Source organism: Silurus aristotelis (genome assembly GCF_946808225.1).
Source record: "Silurus aristotelis genome assembly, chromosome: 12".
NCBI classification, from domain to species: domain Eukaryota; kingdom Metazoa; phylum Chordata; class Actinopteri; order Siluriformes; family Siluridae; genus Silurus; species Silurus aristotelis.
Window position 1 is genome coordinate 10,306,145 of NC_139585.1, and position 14,162 is coordinate 10,320,306.

General features: G+C 38.3%; 1 protein-coding gene across 2 annotated transcripts; it reads left to right on the forward strand.

Moving 5' to 3' along the window:
- The first annotated feature begins 2,796 nt into the window (after window positions 1–2,796).
- On the forward strand, window positions 2,797–7,199 carry zfp36l2 (zinc finger protein 36, C3H type-like 2). Of its 2 annotated transcripts, none has more exons than XM_083555556.1 (2): window positions 2,797–3,070; window positions 3,289–7,199. In XM_083555556.1, the coding sequence occupies exons 1-2, from the start codon at window positions 3,020–3,022 to the stop codon at window positions 4,369–4,371; spliced, it is 1,134 nt and encodes a 377-aa protein (XP_083411682.1). In that variant the 5' UTR covers window positions 2,797–3,019; the 3' UTR covers window positions 4,372–7,199. The 2 variants fall into 2 exon arrangements, with proteins under 2 accessions (XP_083411682.1, XP_083411681.1); XM_083555555.1 differs by having other exon boundaries at window positions 2,804–3,070; window positions 3,286–7,116.
- The last annotated feature ends 6,963 nt before the right edge of the window (window positions 7,200–14,162 follow it).

Genomic DNA, 14,162 nt, shown 5'->3' on the forward strand with positions numbered 1-14,162 from the left:
CAGGGGAGACGCCTTTGACAATAATAACCCGGAGTGGCAAGTCGGGTTCTGTAGCAGGCAAGCGGAGCAAACCGACCCAAACCAGTCTGATACACAGGGCAGTGGCCTGGGTGCTGCAGCAGATGGTAGCTGGGGTTAAATTCAGCTCTGGGTGTAACCGTACATAAACAAGCAGAGCAGACCTCAAACAGGGCTTCTGGATGCACCACTGCCTGCTGTTTACGACGATGACTTTGGGAATAAATTTATCTGATTTACAACCTGCTGCTCCTCTACAAAAATCATAGCTGGAAACTGCACTACTGCAGGTGTGTTTGGACGAACCACATAAGAAGATCTTGTTCACAGGGAAGCTTTGAGTAGGAATCAGAAAGGCATGTATGGCTTTATTGCTGATATGCACAAATTAAGTTGACTGTCTCTATTCCCTGAAAAAAGGACACTCTTCAAAAGACAAAAAGAAATTAACTCAGGGTAGCATATGTAAGTTGTTTCAAAACTGACATGTTACAGAGCATGCACCTGTGCACCTGTTTCACTAGCTCAGGGAAAGGCAAAGAACTAGTGTGTTCAAGCATTAGCATGCTTAGCAGAAAGGGGGGATCCCTTCTTTTGTGGGATGCCCTCTATACCGAGTGGTCGCCTTGGAAACATTCTGTGGTCATCACAAAGAGACCAGTGTGTAGCGGCACACAGACGTCTTGGCCATAGTAGCTGATGTTCTCTCTCCAAGCAATGATGTAATGTTTTGGAATGATCAGAACATCTCAGTGAGAAGCACAGTCTTTATAATGGATGAGTGGTTGTTGTGGATGAAGTTTTGTTAGACAGTTTTCTTGTTTTGGACAGTGTGGTTTCAATATGGTCTCCGTTCCATGCCAAGAGTATGGCTTAGACATAAAAAAAAAACCTCACACTCTCGCAGTGTAATTTAAAACACCAAATTGATGGTTTGCCAATGCCTGCATCCTCGATGATTTGTGTTCTGTCACTTTTTTGCTCTGCTATTGAATTATTTACTTGTCTGTCCACTCATTTTTACGTACTCACCTAATGAGGAGCAAATCCTGAGCCTGTATAAGAGGCTGAATCATGTGGGACTGTTACTGTGTCTGATGTAACACATTACATAACCCAAAAAATCACAAATAAACATCCATATGGGATGCCAGTGTGGTTACTTGTAGTAAGAGAAACTGCCAATTTATGGCAACGGGAATTTTTACAAAATTGTAACGTAGACTAAAGTTTAAATAGCTTCGATGCCTGCCTCCCACTAACAGTCTGCACCAGCAGTTCTCACTTCACATATGTTCTTTTCCCTGAGAGAGGAAGGACATGGATTTCAGGCAAGGTCAAGTCAAGTTAAGTTAGACTGCAGTAAAGCACAGGACTTTTCTACATTTCTTAAATAAATGTAGTTTTCTTGCATTGAAAAAAAAATATTGTTGATTTACTTTATTAATAATAATAAAAATTCACTAATTATCATTTCACCCGCCCCCCTCCAAATAAAAAGGCATATGAAGTTAACTTTGATTAACTCTGATATTCAATAACTAAATAAAGAATTATTTTGAATACACTTTTAATTGTGCTCACATCTGACTAGTTTTTTTCTTTAATAATTAATACATTCATTAATTTCAGTGAAATAATAAGCAGTCTAAGCTGTTTGTTTTTATGGCTTTTGGCGTAATATGTAGAAAATCCTATTAAAAATCTAATTAAAATGTATTAAATAGAACCTACTTAATAAATTAATCCAATGTCTGGATTCATGCCCTAATTAATTTTGCCTATAAGGGTGTCCTGTCATATCATATAATTATACAGAGCTACACAATAAACTAGAAATTCTTTACAATGATTTTAGAAATGGCAACAAAATGCTAAAGCTGTAAAACAAAACGAAATAACATCCTGCACTAAATGGTAAATATTATTTAGTTACTTTTATTTGAAGTACCTGCTTTCCCTTTTGCTTTTTTTTTAGTTTGTTTGGGATCATTATTCATATTGGGTGAAATTGTTACTAATATCCAATGGGTGGCGCTGTTTGGCTAGTCGGTGTTGTTAATATGATAAAGCATGGAACTGCTGTTTTTTATTTATTGATTTATTTATTGATTGATTTATTTATTTATTTTTGTCTTAAACAGTATGACATGGACGCCTTGGACGAAGTTGATTTGGGGTAAGAGTTGCCATACCATATAGACCTATTATTGCGGGAAATAGTACAAAGTAAGTCATAAGCCTCTATAGGAAATGTTTCCAAGAGTCTCAGATTTGTCAGTAAGTGCTTGGATCAGGATGTTCTATTTTGCAATATCTATAGTATACGATATATGCAGTATTTTGAGAAGTAAACTATTTTGAAAGCGCTCTCTGAGTCACCAGATGACAGGAAATTTCAAAAGGTGCGTCGCATAAAAAACGTGACACCCCCCTCCCTCAGGTCAACAAAACACTCCGCTCTGATCAGTAAGCCCCTCCCACAGACCACCAAAACACTCCCCCTCGACCATCAAGCCCCTCCCACAGACCACCAAAACACTCCCCCTCGACCATCAATGCCCTTCCCACAGACCACCAAAACACTCCCCCTCCACCAGCAATGCCCTTCCCACAGACCACCAAAACACTCCCCCTTCACCAGCAATGCCCCTCCCACAGACCACCAAAACACTCCCCCTCGACCATCAAGCCCCTCCCACAGACCACCAAAACACTCCCCCTCCACAAGCAATGCCCCTCCCCTGGAACAACTGTAAGGCATTTATACACATGTGCGAAACTCGCCAAAGCGCGACACTCCCCACATGCAGGCTCGCAGAGCGCCGAAGTGAACAGGGCAGTGCGGCGATCTGTCTGTTCTCCAATCTCTATACACCACAAGAATCTCCAAACAACAACAACACCACACACACACAGACACCAGCCGTGGATAAAATACTGCATATAAGGATCAGGGATCCGACACGTTATTTTTTTGAGCTGGAACTCGCTGAAGAAAATGTCGACTTCAGTACTGTCTTCCATTTACGACTTGGACCTGTTGTACAGGGTAAGAAAAACCGCTCCAGAAAGTAAAGTAATGTCCGTGTCAAACTTGGTTTCACTGTGCAGAGCACAAGCCAGATGTTGACGCTGTATTGTGAGAGCTGTCTGGATAACTAACTTTGGTAGTCTTGTAAAGTCTAGTATATCACTATGAAAAGAAAAAAAAAGACTCGTGCCTAAAAGATTGTGTTGTGTTTTTTTTTTTTTTTTTTTCGCCAGCAGGAGAAAAGCCAAGGCTCTAACGCAGTGCACCTGAACAATGTGTTGGATAGGAGAACCGTAGGGATCCCGCTCTCTACCTCCAATAAAAACAATAACAGGTTCAACGCGGGAGGTTACTTCCGGGCCAACTCCATCAGCCACATGGACTCCATCAGCGGTGGCAAGGAGAGCCCTACACCAGCATACATGAATAAAGAGAACAAGTTCCGCGACCGCGCCTTTAGCGAGACAGGAGAACGAGGTCATCAGCAACTGCAGGAAATGCTCCAGCCTAAGCCTGGTTCTCAGATCAACTCGACTCGCTATAAAACTGAGCTGTGCAGGCCTTTTGAGGAAAACGGCTCGTGCAAGTACGGCGAGAAGTGCCAGTTTGCGCACGGCTACCACGAACTGCGCAATCTCTCCCGCCATCCCAAGTACAAGACCGAGCCGTGCCGCACCTTTCACACCATCGGGTTCTGTCCCTACGGCCCGCGGTGCCACTTCATCCACAACGTGGACGAGCGCCGAACCGCGCCGGGCGCGCAGCTGAGACTCCAGCAGGGCGAGGGCGCACTTCCGCCCGAGAGAGACACCGCACCGTTTTTCACGCACAAGGACCGACCCAGGTTGCACCACAGCCTGAGTTTCTCCGGCTTCTCGAGCTCGCACGGCGCCACGACCGACAGCCCCACGTCTCGCACGCCGCCGCCGCCCACTTCCTGCGCGCTCTCGTTCTTCGAGGACTCACTGGCTCCGAGTCCGCACTGCCTGAGCGCGTTCGCGATTCCCGAGCAGGACCTCAAGGCTTTCCTCACCCCTTTAATCCCGCACGCCCAAAGCGCTTTCAGCGGGCAGGCCTCGTACGGGCCGCAACCTTCGCCCCCTTTCACAGTGAGCTCGTTGGCGCCAGTGCGCCTGATCTCCGACTCCCCTCCGGTGTTTGACTCCCCGCCAAGCCCCCTGGACTCCCTCTCGGACCCGGAGAGCTTCGTCAGCGGCTCCCGCTGCTCGTCCGGCACGATCAGTGGCTCCGAGTCTCCAAGCCTGGATTCAAACAGGCGTCTGCCAATTTTCAGCAGGCTGTCTATCTCAGACGACTAATTATTATTATTATTATTATTATTATTATTATTATTATTATTATTATTATGTTATTATTAATCACAGAAGGTGTTTTTTTAAGCAGATCACTTCAAGCTTGAGGTTTTTAAAAGCCAACAAATAAAAAAAAAAAGAAAGAAGAAGGTGCCTTAAAATCTAGCTAAAGGGTCTAATCAAGGGCTTCTGTTTTTGTCCGATAAAGTAGCTACGTCGGAAAAATAACACGTGAGATGTGCCTTGTAATTTCGTTTTGTATTTTTAGCGCCCCCACATGGCGCGTGTCAGTCAGTGCAGTTTTTGCTGCTGATGGAATGTCGCTGCATTTATTGGTGCGTTTTTAAGTGCTACCATTGCGCTTTGCTACATGCTATGAAATCTATTTAACTTATTTATTGTCATGTGAAAAGTATGGCCTCTGTGTCTAAATTGAGTCCATGTAGTATTTATCAGGTCTAAAGCAATACATTTATATTTCTTCTTAAATTATGATTATGATCTCCATTGATAATCTGGAATCACTTGTTTTGTTTTTTTCTCTCTCACAATAATATATTTTTGTTATGTTTGGGGATTGTATGTGTTGTAAATGAGTTAATTTATAAATTGTATGCTATTTATTTCAGTTTTGTTTACGACGTGTTTAAAAGAATGGGAGCATCTAAAGAGGCCTCATTTCTATTTTCTTTTCTTTTTTTTGAGAGGCGAACAGAGGATCTCTGGGCATTTGAGTTGTATAGGATGTATAAGATTCTTTTCAAGGTGTAACATTTAACTAGCCTGTCACAATTCAAACCATCAAAAAACATAGGGACAGTAGAGACAACCAAATAAAAAAAAAACTTTGCACATAGTTGCAATATTTCAGTCAAGTGCCAGAGAATGTAGCAGTCACTTATGTCGATGTTAACTTTCTAAAATGTGCCTATGTGGTAAATGATCTCGCATTAAAGTTGGATCAGCCTAACTACGGATGATGTTTTAGTGCCTATGTCAAGGAAATTCAGTTGAATGTAGCTTTTGTTTCTATAGATCGAGATTACATACATTGATTTTGACTATTTAAATGCTTTTATTCATCTACAATTGTTTTTGTTTTGGATAATTGTGAATACACCATTCCTTATAATAAGAGTAAAGTAAACACAGTATTTTGACTTCATATAGATGAACTAAACTTGCTGGTCGGGGAAGCATTTTGAAAATGTTTTGTAATGTAGTTAACTTGTAATAATCAGTTGGACTACTTGGATTGAAAGCGAAAAAAAAAAGTTTGAATGTACAGACAGGTCAGGTTTGATTCATGAGGGACTGTGTATGCAGAGACATAAATTTGTACTTTGAAATATTTTACACCGATATCCTAATAAAAAAAACTTTTTAAATAAAAAGAGAGTTGAATATTTCTTTAAGAACACAAGAGATGTGTTTTAGTGCTCGTTCAAACTGAAAAGAGCGCTTATTGGCATGGAACTGTAAATGATTGACCGTTCTCTATTCTACATTTCCCTTCTCTACCGCTTGTCTTTCTTTGAGAAGAACAGCTCTCACAAAGTCCTAAAAGTTTGATACATTATTAAAAGGTTGAGAGAGCCAGACTGGTCTGCTTTGAATAGCAAGCAGTGCACGTGTGTGCGTTCCCGCCACATACACGCCAAAGTATGTGATCAGTTTATAAACCACACAGCAGAATCTTGCATAATGTAATGGACTTCAAAGTTTCTCCTTCTTCCTAAGATTAAAACTTAACAAAATACCATGGCATGCTAATTGTAAAGAGAAACAAAGTGCCTCGTGTTAATTTATCACAGTCAGCATATCAGCACAGGAGTTTGTGCAAAGATAAGGTGATCATCAAATATTATCCTCAGGACTTCAGACAAAGCTCTTTAACCTTGTGCAAGCATTACGATAGAGCTTTGGCCAATGTGCATTTACAGATCTGAATTTGTACAAATGTTTGCTTAAGATTCTATAAGACCATGTTCAAATTCTGTGTGTGTCTGTGTGTGTGACTAAGTGCAGATGTGTATTTGAGGAAAAATGGCCATCAGCCCTTAATGAACTGGGCACTACAATAGCAGGAAACATACTCTGTTCCCTGATTAGAGGCCCTTGGGAACAAAGCTTTTCTTCATTTTTCTTTCCATGCCTTCCACACACAAGTGTTTCATCTAGCGTGGCCTTATTTTAGCTGCGCTTGAAATAGAATAAATTTTTCCTACTTGACGTGGAGAATAAAGAATTCTTCAATCATTAGAATAAAGCATTTCTTAAGACTCATTGTCAATTCTTGGTAGTGTGTTCAAATAGCTATAAAGCTAACACTATTACGGTTAAGGTTTCCAAATAATACATCTCAATGAATTTCTTTCAAAATGTGCATCATTAGAAGCTCATTTATAGGCTTTTGATGTATGTTCATAAATGGTTTTACTGTGATTCTAAAATATTTTTACTTGCAGGACTTTAACATGAAGGATTCTAAAGTATTAAGCTTGTCCATCTGTGAATGCTGTGTAAGCAACATGAACATTCTGATGCAGACTGTTATCATGTTTTCAAGCATTTTATAAGCATTATTTAAAATCTAACAGCCAAACAAACTTAGGACTTAAACTGAATATAATGTCCTTTGTTAAACCTGTCCCTATGCCTAAAAAAGAGATGCTCAGGATGTTGCTGTAGCTGTAAATTGCTATTTAAAAAGCTTATCAAGGGGCAAATAAAAGTTCATGTTCATTAGTACATTAGGTTATTAGCACATTATTCAAGGTACAGCACCACAACCACAGGCACTGCTGACAAGCCCTGATAAAAAAAATACAAAATCAGGTTAATACTTCAGTTGCATTCCCACGCTGCTTCATTCTGGAGGATTGCGAAATGCATGCGTTCAGTTTGTTTCTATGTTAGCTGCCAGAATAGTTCACTATGTTCCCCAAGGCAATGTGTGAATGTTTACCCAAATATACCTCATGTGTTTTATAAGTGCATAATTTCACATGGTTGACAAACAATGATGGATAGGATTATGTCAGTAGCTGCTATTTGACCATACAGTGTTCAGGTCTTTGCAATCAGCATTCAAAATGATGCACGCACAAAAAGGCTCCAGATAAAAACTGGTGGCAAGTTTTTAGGGAATGAGTATTATTTATGTGGGTTAAACATAACATGCCAAGGTTATTTAATGAAATGTTAAGTAAAGCATAACAGGGCACGTAAATTAATATCTGGGGTGAGAAATGAGGTATCAGCGGGTACTATTACTTCATGGTTCTTTGAGATAATCAATAGCCAAATTATACTTAGACACAAACATATATCAGATATAAACAAAATAAGAAAAATTACAGCAGCAATTTTAGAAGCTTATAAATAATTTGTATTAAATTAAGAAGCTGATAAATAGGCAGCTTCAACATTCACACTGAGTATATTTATTTTGAATGTGGCCATATAGTGTATTACAATTGTCCTGTTGTATCAAGTATGTTATAAGGCTTGAGGCAATAATATGAGACATGTAACCAAAAGTTATTATTTGGTCCCGTGGTTTTCAAGGTGAAGTCCAGAGGTCCATAAAACATACCCATAAGGGCCATATTTTCAGATTTTTTTTTTTTTTCGAGTGATGAAAACAACAACTTACCAGTATAAAGCTGCCAAATGGACACTAATTTGCATTGTACTAGAATTGCTTCTATAAGTGGAAACTAAATAAAAAAAAAGCTATGTATTATTTGTTATTAGTTGTAAAATTTTAACAACGTGAATAACATAACAGCATGTTATTTTCGGGTCTGTGATTTTTGGGTCTTAAAATTATGCAATCATAAAATCATAACAATAAAAAAGTTTTTTTTCCTCAAAATATTTTTCTATTGATTTCACTTTGCTTTGACATACTGTAGCTTAATTGTAAAATAGTACTATATTTTCCATTTTATGCCAGCCTTCAATGATGCTTATGCACTTACATTTGTATATTATATTGCAATGTAAACCTGTTTACTGTATTTCTTTCAAAATTGCAACCCTTCTGAGCTACCTTCTAAAGACTCACACATTTACTGCAAATAGCAAAACATGGATTCGGATAGCTTAAGGAAAGCGGGGGAGTAAATAGAAGAGTTTATGAGAAATAGGGAGTGGCTGTGCTTTTAATAAAAGGCCACAATTTCAGGAACAGGATGGCTGTACTAAAGGCTAGTGGACCATGCTTTGGTCTGGTTTAAGCTTATCTACAGTTGTAGTGCACCTGTGACAAACGAACTAGCTAACTGTGAGTTTCCTGTTTTGTTGACAGAAGTGTGTGCACGGTGTGATCCATAATGGCTCCTTGCACAAGGCAAGGAAGTTCCACCCTCCTCCTCTTCCTCTAGTGCTGAAGTCAGAGAGCCCTGAGTGAATATTTCCTTCCTTTAAAGAAAGCAACATGGTCATATCCAATTCAATGCAAACTGCTACTGTGGCAGCCATATTGTTTACTTACTCTCTAATCTGAAAGCAATCAGTACAGAAAACAATAAGGCACAGTGAGTAATGTAAGAGTCTAAGAGTGCCTACTGTGTCTATATAGACATAGGAATAAAAGGTGAAATCATAAAGATAAATGTGTGAGAGGTGTATGATAACACAAAGTACTCCCAGAATTTGCTCCATAAAAAGGAATTAATGTTAATGTTTAAAGAGTGATAAACTATAACCTGTGGAAGGAACTTTATTATGTAGGTATACACTCACCAACCATTTTATAGGTACACCTGCTCAATCATACACTTAGCAAGAGCATCAGTTAAGTTACAAAACATCACGTAAAAAAAAGATATTAGTGATCATGGCATGTTGATATATTACTTGATGTTTTGATTATTTCAGAGAATAATTATTGATATTATTTCACACACAAAAGTTTCAAAATGGCACATTGCCTATTAGGTACCATTTTGCTACCACATTTTGCTGAGTAACCATGAGGAGTCGGTACTGTTTGTTACTGTTTGACAAATGATAATCTCTAACCTATAGAAAGTAACTGCCCTACATAGATATACTTAAAGTGGATTCTGACACAAACATTAATAGTTAAATGCAGCGAATCTGACACATCATGAGGCAGAACAATTAATACAAGGGCCACTCTAAGATCAACATGCTTAGCTGAGATCTAAACAAAAGGAAATGAGAGGTCCCATCTGGGATTTGATTTGACTACTTAGCACAGAACAATGGAACAACCTGTTTACTTTCGAATTCCATGTCTTCGGCCTACAGATGTGATTCTATTAGTCTACTTGGTCTGAGTAGAAAATCGCAAGTTGGCTGAAAGAAGAAAAAAAACATTCCCAGGGTAGTTAGATGATTAGGTTAATTAATATGCAGCTGCTCTGCTCTTTGGCTGCAGAGACTTTCTTTTGAGTTTCTTTTTTCCATGTGATGTCTGCCCCTTGAATGCTAAACAGGTCAAAAGGCATAAAATGTAGCACAGCACACACACCACTAGGAGCTTTTCATTGACGTCAGTGTGAAGCCTGCACGAAACTGACCTTGAGCTTGAGGCTGATGAGAGAGAATGGCTGCTCTGTTTCACCTGACTGGAAATGAGATGTTCACGACCAATCATTAACTTTCCTCTCATATAGGTCACAGAAATAACTGCTTGAGACTGAAGTTTGCAGACAAACAAAGGAGTTCAGTGCCATTTTTATGTTGAAGTTTATAGTCAATAGTTTTATACATTTGTGTTATAATAATGTTAATTGTACTTCTGAAGTGTGTGCAAACTTGACACTGCTGAATAATTAATGACTATTAAATCAATGGTTAAAATGTTGGAGTGTACTTGGGTGTGTAATGAAGTAAGAATCTGGAGAAATGTGTGTAACTATAATCATGTTGTCAAACATTATACTGTACAAGCTTTAAGCACCAAACTCCATAAAAAGTCTGACTGCTTTACCTGAATAAGTCTGCTGACACTCATTTAATCCTACTGGGCTTTCAGGGTATGGTTGCCTTGTCAGGTAATTGTCATGTAATAATCTCACAAATCATATATATACACACTTTATGTTTGCTGTTACCTTTAGGCCAGAGAACAGCTGGTTCTCTACAGTGGCACCTGCACTGACTGATCCCCTGTCATTGTTGTAAGCCTATATTCACTCACTGAATGGTGCCATATTTAACCTAAAAAAACATACTGAGATACATCCAGTGTACTGAGTCTGTGTTTAGATGCCTATCAGACATGTTTTACCTGCAAGCACATAAATAACTATAGTTTAAATAATATACATTTCCCAAATGTTTCTTATTAACCCATTCTTCAATAGGATCAACTGGTTTGATTAAATCCAGTCATTATTAATATAGATACAAATCCTGGACATATACAGTTTTAACATATACAGTCCCATATATGAATGCTTATATATAAATTTTTTTTTTTTTTTTTTATAATATAATATGTATTATTGGTACAGCAAAGTAAACAGTAAAGACCAGCTGTCTTCTACTGGTTGCTTTTGATTTGAGGTCTGCAAGGCTAAGGTTTTGATTTAATTTAGTCACCCTGTTTTGTTTTTTTGTCCTGTGCCAGGTGTTGTAGTGTAGAAACACTCAGTAATATTCACTCTGTGCCTGAGAGACCAGTAAACAAACATAAGTCAGAGAGAGCAGATCTGTACTCACTGGCACACCAAAGCATATAAAACAATATCCTGTCTTATAGTTTAGGACTTTGTCCTCCGTGAATAGCAAGCTTAAGCACATCCACCTTGCAATATCCTACACATATTACATATTAGTGATAACCCTGTTCATGCTTCAGGTTATTTTGCCTTGTAAAAATCAGTCATGAGCTATGAACCATTGTGCTACATTTATGTATGCAATAATTCTATAGGGGAAGTCTTGTACTAGCTTACCCAGTTTATGAAGGATGTATGTTTCTTTCACTTTTACTTTTTGGATTGGAAAAGCTGTCTGTACAAATCTTTCTGCCTTAGGGCCTGGCTTTCCATCTCCAGGTGTGTGCGCGCGAGGTTAAAGGTTCATAATAATTTGGGCGTGTGAGTGAAGTGGTCTATAGTGTCACTCTGATGAAGGGATCATATACTGCAGTGGTGATGGCAGTGGTGTGGCTGTAAACACTTACAATAGTAGTGACAATGGAGAAGCTTTATTTGGTTTGCAGTAACCTAAAGCTGCCAACTAAATGGATCACTTCAGGTTTTCCATTGTGCTGGATGGGACTACTGAAAGATGTTGTTCTCTTAAAAAACAGTAAAAAGTCCAACCATTGTTCCTTAACCATAACCATATACCATCACTTAATCCATTTAGTTCATCTAAACCAGAGCAACATTTACCCTTTTGGTTTGTTTACGTTTTACTTTCCTTTATTTCACATGTTAAGAGGTGTTTATGGCTGTAAATGTACTTGTAATACTTCACTAGTGACAAATACAGCAACAGAAAAATGTAAATAAAACTGTACAAACTATTGACAAGTGTGAGTAAAAACCCAAAAAATTGTCCAAGTTATATAAAGCTAAAAAAATGTGTAGAGTGAATAAATCATTCATTCATCTTTTGCACCCACTTTATCCTGGTTGTTCTGGATGTGAAGTCTGTCCTGGGAAGACTGGGCATAAGGTTAGGATACTCCTGTCAGGATAAAATGCCAGTCCATCACAGCAGCACACACAGATGTATTCATAATGTACACAAAGCAATTAACCAAACTAATACAGCTACTAGCAAGTTTTTAGGTTGCAGCAAAATGTGACAAAATGTGGTGTCACAAAAAGTGTTAAATGTAGATGAATTAGAATAGATTTGGACTGGAGATGAAACACAAAGGTTGCACAAACTTAATTGTACATACACAAATGAGGTATTAGTGCTGTGTAACTGCAGTGAAGTAAAGATTTTGCAAAAGAAGATTTGAAAGGTTACAGGCCACTTACTTCATTCTTGCTGAGAGTCAAAAAACATTTTAAACAACAAATAATAACAGGATCTCCAAGATCTTAAAATCATTAACATTTTGTCAGTTTGTAGAGCCTGAAAACACAACTTTTTATTTTTCGTAATGATTCAGGGAATTTATGAGCCTTCTGGGCTTTATCTTTTTCATAAAAAATAAAAAAAACCACACAGTTGCTGCATGTAAGGCATGTGCTCTCATCATCTCATGATGTGTGTGTATGTGTGTGTGTGTGTGTGTGTGTGTGTGTGTGTGTGTGTGTGTGTGTGTGTGTGTGTGTGTGTGTTAAAGAAAGAATGGTTAATAAAAAATAAAAAATAATATATATATATACATACACACACACAGTACAGACCAAAAGTTTGGACACACCTTCTCATTCAAAGAGTTTTCTTTATTTTCATGACTATGAAAATTGTAGAGTCACACTGAAGGCATCAAAACTATGAATCAACACGTGGAATTATATATGGAATTATATACATAACAAAAAAGTGTGAAACAGCTGAAAAATGTCATATTCTAGGTTCTTCAAAGTAGCCACCTTTTGCTTTGATTACTGCTTTGCACACTCTTGGCATTCTCTTGATGAGCTTCAAGAGGTAGTCACCTGAAATGGTCTTCCAACAGTCTTGAAGGAGTTCTCCGAGAGATGCTTGGCACTTGTTGGCCCTTTTGCCTTCAAAAGGGGTCCAGCTCACCCCTAAACCATCTCGATTGGGTTCGGCCAGGTTATCTGGCGCAGCACCCCATCACTCTCCTTCTTGGTCAAATAGCCCTTGATGCCTTCAGTGTGACTCTACAATTTTCATAGTCATGAAAATAAAGAAAACTCTTTGAATGAGAAGGTGTGTCCAAACCTTTGGTCTGTACTGTATATATATATATATATATATATATATATATATATATATATATATATATATATATATATATATATATTTATTTATTTATTTATTTTTTTCATCAATTTATAAAATGCAAGGGGAGCAAACAGAAGAAAAAAAGGTCTAAATCAATATTTGTTGTAACTACCCTTTGAATTCAAACCAGCATCAATTTTTATTTTTTGCCCACTTTGTACACTTGCGCAAAGTCAGGGATTTTGTCTAATCAGAACAAGGTGTATGATTAACCAATTATACAAGGCAGGTGCTAACGATCATCAGTTTCATATGTAGGTTGGAACACAGTCATTAACTGAAATAGCTGTTTAGGTGGCATAAATAGCTGAGGAACATTTTGCAACTAAGGTGAGGTTGTGGAAGACAGTTTTATTTCAGAGATTCCACACCATGGCCAGACTGAGCACAGCAAAAAGACACATGGTAGTTATACTGCATCAGCAAGGTCTCTCCCAGGCAAAGATTTCAAAGCAAACTGGGGCTTTAAGATGTGCTGTTTAAACTATTTTAAAGAAGCACAAAGAAACAGGCAATGTTGAGAACGTGAGATGCAGTAATCAGATAAAGGAAACTTAATGCAGCAGTTGAAAGACACATCATGCTTATGTCCCTTTGCCCAAATCATGGCCAGTGGAACCCTGTATATACTTGTGTTACCATTCATGACAAGCAATCATGATTAGGTGATGCTTTGACTCAAGTGTTAGAGGAGTGAATGCAAGATTACATTTTACCATGCTGTGGTGCTCCAGAACTGAGACTGGAAAAGTACTGACATGCATATGCTGAAGGAGGGAAAGCAAGCATGCATGTTTATTCTGCAGGAACATATTCCATTCATCTGCTAGATAGTCATGCTCAAGAGAGAATGTTTTTTTACATGCTTGACT